Source organism: Halyomorpha halys, unplaced genomic scaffold (genome assembly GCF_000696795.3).
Source record: "Halyomorpha halys isolate HHAL.00 unplaced genomic scaffold, Hhal_1.1 Scaffold533.1, whole genome shotgun sequence".
NCBI classification, from domain to species: domain Eukaryota; kingdom Metazoa; phylum Arthropoda; class Insecta; order Hemiptera; family Pentatomidae; genus Halyomorpha; species Halyomorpha halys.
The window spans coordinates 298,713-306,249 of record NW_027108067.1 but is presented as its reverse complement, the minus strand read 5'-3'; the positions used below and the strand labels follow the sequence as shown (position 1 = coordinate 306,249).

Here is a 7,537-nt window from a genome sequence, read left to right as displayed (position 1 = left end):
CAATATTCATTGCTAGAAAAATTTTAATAGTTAAGTCTATCTAGCTGGCAGAGTACTGATTAGAAATTATTTGATTTATTTAATTGAAATAAATTATTAATTTGACATTTAAATTTTCATTTTTTAACATTAAAAGAAGCTAAAATATTAACATTATAAAAATTAATGAAAAAGGAACCCAAATAAAAAAAATATATAATTATTAAAAACCTATATTTCAACCCACATTGCTAGTTTAAGCCTTTCTAGCTGGCATAGTACTGATTTTAAGTTATTTGATTTATTTAACTGAAATAATTTATTAATATGGCATTGAAATTTTTGTTTAACAATAAAAGAAGATAAAATTTTTATGTTATCAAAATTAATGAAAAAAGTGTTTTTTAATTGAACACTTAAAAAAAAATCTGTATGATTGAATTCACGTTCTACTTAAATTACAAGAATAATAGATATAAGAATATCATGATAATTAATAATAGTAATTGTTGCTAATTTTAGATTGAATGGGAAAACCTCTAATTAAACTGCAAATATCAAAAGAAGACATTTTTTTAGTTATTAACTAGTTTAAGTAAAATCCATTCAAGTCAACATGTTTATCATCGGATAATCCTGATTATTATCTTATTTCTAGAAAGAACATTTGTAAGTCATATAATTAATACCATGTTAATTTTTAAATTGTTTATCTTGTTATTTGATAATGTCAAGAATATTCCTACCTGTTATGAATTTTTGAATAGTGATAAAATGATTGGTTTTTGTTATTTTTGAAAAGATGTTGATAGTTTAATGTTTGTTGAATTTGTAATAATTTATTTTAATGAAATATACTGAAGTATAGTGATGTTAAACATACTGCAAAACTGAACGAGTGATACGTTTTTCTAACCTATTGGATAGCATAATTATTTAATTCGAAATTCGCGTTAAGTTTTGCAGTTATATTTAGGATAATAATGGATTACATAATAGGCTTTAATGTAGTTTCAGCAAACTACAGTTTCCTTAACTTTAGCTTTAAGATTGTTTCGGGAAATGATCATGAAACAATGAACTATATTTTAAAAAATTAAGAAAAAACCAAAGTTCCTTCATATTAGTTATGGTAGTTGTATTTGAAGAAATGCCTTATGTTGTTGTTTTATTTTGTAATAGCATATTTTAAATAGAAATTATATATCAAAAATATTGAGAAAAAAATATATATATACATATAATCTATATTTGATAGCGCTATCAGAATTACTTGCTAAAAACAAAAAAACAAAACAAAAAAAAATAAAGAACAAGGGAATATTGCTGATTTTTTTTTCCTTTTTATGATAACATCATAGAGTTCATATTTATTGTTTATGATATTAAATATTGATAAATCATTTATATTATTATGATAACTTTGTAACAAATAGTTCTAAAACTATAAATTTTGATTCATTATATGAAGAACAGGAAATATTATCGCACTATTGCTGTTTATCGACAATTAAGATGGTTTCTGTCTGCTGTCAATTTTTTTTGTTATATTATGGAGAGGGGAACTGTGTGGAGTCTGTAGTTACCACACCATTCACTTCCTGCTAGCTTTTAAATTACAAAAATAAATAATATGTTTTAGCAATGAAATAAAGAAAATTTTTATCATTCCAATCACCAATGCTACATGAGGAGTGGGGAAGAAACAGGCAATGTCACATTTTTTCAAAATTGTTTTTATGATGGATAAAAATATTTAAAAAAAAAAGTTTTATAAATCTTTTAAAAATATCTATTAAGATGGAATAAAATGTTATATTCAGGTCTAAGGGAAAAACAGGTGATATCCACAAAGTGATGAACTCTCCAACAATTAAAAGTTAAAAATTAATAATAATCATTGTCTCATAATTTGCCCATTTAAAAACAAAATTGTTTTTCTCACATAGAAGTTTTTAGGAAATCTTTTTTCTTTAATTTTTTTTCCCAGAAAATATCACATGAAAATCCAAACTCTCTTAGAAGAAGCTTGCTTATTTTGCTACTAACCCTTTAACTTTTATTTCCCTGAGTACTGCCGATATGGATCCTCTGGGTTTTTATTGTTATTAAGGAAATAATATTGAAATTAATCTGCAAGCAGTATAGTTCATGGCACTTCTTTAAATACATAAGTTTGTAAAACGTGGATTTAAAGTATTTGATTAATTTACTTCATTTTTAAAGAACCTCAAAAACTGGTTGAAGTTGACGTGATAATGGTTCAAAGATTGAAATATGATAATGAGTAGGGGAAGTAGCTAATGGAATTTCAAGGTGATGACAGAATGGTGAGATGTGTTGTTTTCAAAAGTTAAAGTCCCAGTTAAATTCAGAAGACATAAAGTGTCTCAAACAGCAGTCTGTTTGAACCTGTTAAGAAATTAGTAGTGGGTTGCAGGCCAGCCGCCATAATATAGTGCGATAATATTTCGAGAAGGAGATCGTACATCTTACTTAAATTGTAAATAATGGTATAGTTCAACATATATTGAAGGGAAGGGAAATACAACATTAATAGGGCAGTTAATCTATCAGTTGCAAGTTAGTATTTGAAAGCTGGAAATGGTTTTATGTATTCATATTTGATTTCAGATAATAATTAATACTTTAATTACTAATTATTACATTAATTACTTGTTAGTACATTAAGTAGGTCAGGGAGGTGAGAGGAAATCCTAATTTTTAGACTTTTTTTAGTTTCTGGCCTATAACCCATTAATTGTGCATCTTAATGAAACCTTTATTCTATAATTAAATTATGCATCCAAGAGTAACTAATATCCAGAATATGGTAGGAATCTACGTACGAGGGAAAAATATTTTTTATCATCTTCGCCAATAATGCAATATTGAGATTTTAACACTTCTGTACCATTGGAAACTTCTTCTTTCTCATCCTCCATAAGTACCTTTCAGCGTGGAGGAGCCTCTTACCACTGTAGTTACCACATTCTGTTGTACTGTCTTTCTTATGTATTGGCAATATGATATATTCCCAGTCCTTCAGAATAACCTTACTGTACCATATCTTTTGAAAAAGTGCTTGCAGTGATTTTGACATTTCATTATCTCCATATTTGATAAATTCTGAAAAATTCTACTTCTAGTCTGAGGTATAAACTTTAAAATTATTGGCTTATACCTTTTAGCCTATAACCAACAGGATACTTCCAAAAAATTAAGTTGGCAAAGTTGGTAAAACTAGTTTCTGATCGTTTCCTGGGCTGAATTTATAATGTTAGGCACTCATTAATAATGTCTTATTAATTATAGAAGAAAGGTTTCATTAGGATGTCCTGTTTAAAAGTTACAGGCCAAAATTTACAAAAATTTGGAGGTTTTCCCCAACCCCTTGCCTTAGCCTGTAACTTCGAACCTGGTAAACTTAAGAAATTATTATCTGATGTCAAATGAACATATTAAAACCACTTTTTAGCTTTTCAACATTAACTTCCAGTCATGATCCAAGATTAACTGGTCTATAAATGAATGTTAATTTAGAAGAAGGAAATATTAAACCGCTGATATTCAAGACATTATATTAAACTGAAATATTCCGAGAACTTAACAAGTTCTTTGGATATTCTAAAAATCATATGTGATATTAAAGGAAGGTGCTGAAGTGAGATGTTGTATCTATGGCCTACGTTAATGTGATTTTGTAATGTTGAGTCATAATGATGGCTTATTTGGCAAAATTTTGACTGGTTAATTATGTGCTGCAAAATATAATAAAAGTTTATCTAAGTGATTTTGAACACTTTTATCATGTTGAAACCACAAATGTCAAAATATTCTTTTGATAGTTTTTATTTATTTTTTTTTACTAATGATCTGATTTCTTTTATAAATGTTTTTCTTTTTTTAATTAATAGTTGAGACATTGACATGGGTAAGTCAGTAAGTAATTCTTGAAACAATGTATAAAACAAAATTTTATTTTTAAAAAAGATTCATGAAATGACCATTGTACCAATAGACTTGCTGTTTTTTTGTACCATAGTTCTTAATGTTAGCAGTCTTTTCCACAAACAAAAATTCAATATTTTGTGACTTAATCTTTCCCATGGCAGTGCATCAACTGATTTTTTATAAATCTTTCTAATCATTTAAGTAAATTATAATATTTTTCAGATCAAGTTATCAAACTAAATCTCTATTATAAGCAATTTAATAAGATAAGATTGAACCAAAATAATTGTAAAATTCAGGATATCTTAAGCAAAAATAAATTTTTAAAAGTTATTTAGTTTGAAATACAATTCATAAGTTAATATTGTTATTGTTTAATATTATTTTGTCAAGCTTTAATTTAAAGAACTTCAGTGTCTCCCTTGTTTGTTTTTAAAATAGTGACTAGTCAATTTAATGAAAATAGGACTTACATAGATGTTTGTTTTATATTTACTAGGAGCAGATTTATTTGTTTTATGGCAACATTTTGTAGACTATTTTAGAGTTATATACTAATATATAACGTAATAAAATTTATATAATCATATTTTCTTTTGTCAATTACCACCTTAAACCTCTTATACATAACTGTTATTGTAGTTTACTTATGACAATCAGATAAATATAGAATGATTGTTTGGCATTTATCTGTTATTCTTTATTTTTTAAAATCTATTGAGTAAGTAAATTAATTAATTATATATCCTCGGATTGTATATTATTAGATCTGTTCTTACACAGAGCTCATAATGTTGGGTAATGACTCAAGTCAGGAATAAATCCTTCTGCGATGAGAAAGAAAAGTTCTCTGCAGAATATATGATGTGTGCAAGAACAGCTATAGTGAAGACAAACCAATGATGAATTCCGCATCATTGGTATTACTTTAAAATGGGTAAAAAAAGAATATGTTATTTATAAACCAATGCGTAAAGGAAATCATTTTTTTCTAATCAGCAAGCCATTTCTTGTTGAAATATTAAGTAAAAAGAACATACACTTTTAGGACATTATTTATTTAAAATAAAAAAAAATTATTGATATTTGTTGCTTTTAGATCAATTGTTCTCAGTCCAGGAAATTTTCATTGCGAACTAGTTTGAAGCAATGTGTTAGGAACTATCTCAACATCTCCAGCAGATAGCTCTTGTGCTTTAGCTCCTCACATATACCAATTGTGCAATATTATAACATTGTAGATACAATACTATAAAAAAACTGGTTATTGATTCTAAATTAATAGTTATTCAAAAATGTATATACTAATAACGTCATTTCAAATTATCAGGTTAATAAATTGAATTAGTATACTGTTTTAGGAACTGATTCCCATTGAACTTTTAGCACATTAATGATTCTGAGCATTCTTAAATTATGACCTATAAAGAAGAATGTTTCTATGTTTTTATCGCTGGCAGAAATTACAATTTTCTTTAGATATTCATAGAGTTGTTCCCTGCTCTTACCAACCTATCTGCTGTTGTAGCTTACACTTGAATAATTGCTATTTAGCTAATTAATAACTGTAGTCATGTAGTTATAGCCACTCTCCACTCTTGTTGCTCCCAGCGCCTACTCTGCCACAAATATGATCCTATATATGAAGCGGATATATGATCGTAAACCATGGTAACTGAACTTTTTATAAATTGAAGTTTTTGGCATCACCAGCTTTTTAGTCTGATTTCAAAAGTCGTAAGAATCTTGAGGAAATAGGTTTTCTTTAGAGAATAATGTTGATATTAAGCAATAGTCGATAGCTATTACTTGAAGGTAAAACATTGTAATTAATGAACAATTTAAAAAAGTTTTCATTATTGCCGTTACTGTATTAATGACTGAATTCCTCATATGTTGATAATACTTTCCCAGTTGTACCTTGCCAATATAAAAGGAAAATGAAATGTTGAGTGTGTCCAAAAACAAATCGATGCATTAGATCTTCACCCAGCTTATATAGTTGGAAGATCATGGATTGAATAGGTATACCAATATCTCTTATACTTACCAGCTGTTTATACCTATAATAAATCAACGATCATAAGAGAGACTAGAGGTCAAATTTGCTGGTGCTTTGTGAAGTGAAGCACCAGTTAAGAAGAAGTATCAAAACTTTCTAATATCTATTATTCTCCTTGATACACTTGTGACCCTGACTTGGCAGTAGTGTGTCCCATTGTTATGCGAGGAAAATTTTAGTGTAGCAGTCCTTCATCATCCAGTAGTTTGGCCTAATCTGGGTGTGATCCAGAACCTGGTATGATCTGGAACTGGAGTCATAACTGATGAATAAAATGTAATCCAAGACAATGTTACCAGAGAGAAATGACCATTCTTTGAATGAATATCAAAAGACTGAGGGACATCTTATTTTTCTTTCCTTCAGAGGTATGAAAACAAAAAAAAAAATTACCATACCCAGTGGACATCAGAAAATTCCAATGGCGATTGGTGCAGTAATGATCAGAGACACATTAAAAGCCAACAACTGAACAGAAGCTAAACTGAAGAGGATTGATAAGAGAGGAGAGGGGGCATGGGTGTGGACTGACTCAACTGAGCAATCACTCACTTTGATTAATCCATGATCCCATTCATCTGAGCAAAACGGCCATTCAGCCGGTATCATTCCATGAATGCAGGGCCTTAGCATTGTTTTAGAACTGCCAAAGGATAATTATTTATGCTCTTCCTGTTTTAATTAATTAGGGAATTTCCCCAAATTTAGGACTCAATAATTACTTAAGTTTAAGATTCTATATTTTAAAATTCTATCGCTTCCGTGTAAATACTTGATTTCAACCCTTATCAATCAACTTTAGCGGTTATTCTTTAGTTTAAAACGGCATAAATATAAGTTTATAAAGACATTGCATGTTTGTATAATTAAATTATCAAATATTAATTAAAAAATCTTGAACGGAAGTTGAATATATTTATTTATGTATCCACCATGCACTTTGCTAATATTTACGTTTTTTTTTCATTCTGCCTTTTTTATCTTCTTCATTTTTATAATGAAAATAGTGTAAATCGAAGTTATTAGCCAACAAAAGTCATAACAACACACAACCGTGTGGATATGGACCTTTGTTACTTCCTTTCTTTATCAAGCATTTGTAAGTATTTACAAGATTTGCGGCAAGTGGAAAACGTTTAGATGTTTAGTGGCAAACTGGTCTGCACTTTAGGTGTTAGTGACTGTTGAAATTCTGTGTAAAAGTTTTGAATTTGCGGCAACCCAAGTATACTACTGTATCGAGGAAGGTTTATACATCAAAAAGCTTTGATGATGCGTGTCCATGGGTTAGATGTATGAATAAATAGGTAGGAGAGATATTGGAAAAGATAGTTCATTACAGAATCAGGATTGGATATGTCAGATGGATCAGCTCGGCAATAGCACCGATAAGAAAGGAAGTAGTTATACAGAACAAGCCTTCCGACATTACCACAAGTGAAGGTAACCACTTATGGTATGTATTGTAAATATATAGGATAATGAGAGGGCAAGGAACCTTCCTCCAGTTCTTGTGGATACACATCGGAGCAATTATCTCCG

General features: G+C 28.8%; 1 protein-coding gene across 1 annotated transcript in view; it reads left to right on the top strand.

Moving 5' to 3' along the window:
- Nucleotides 1–4,522, top strand: part of LOC106684003 (zinc finger protein draculin) — a 23,981-nt gene extending 19,459 nt beyond the window's left edge. Inside the window, exon 10 of the mRNA XM_014425814.3 lies at nucleotides 502–4,522. Coding sequence (XP_014281300.1) covers nucleotides 502–506 — 5 coding nt within the window. The 3' untranslated portion in view covers nucleotides 507–4,522. The remainder of the gene's footprint in view (nucleotides 1–501) is intronic.
- The last annotated feature ends 3,015 nt before the right edge of the window (nucleotides 4,523–7,537 follow it).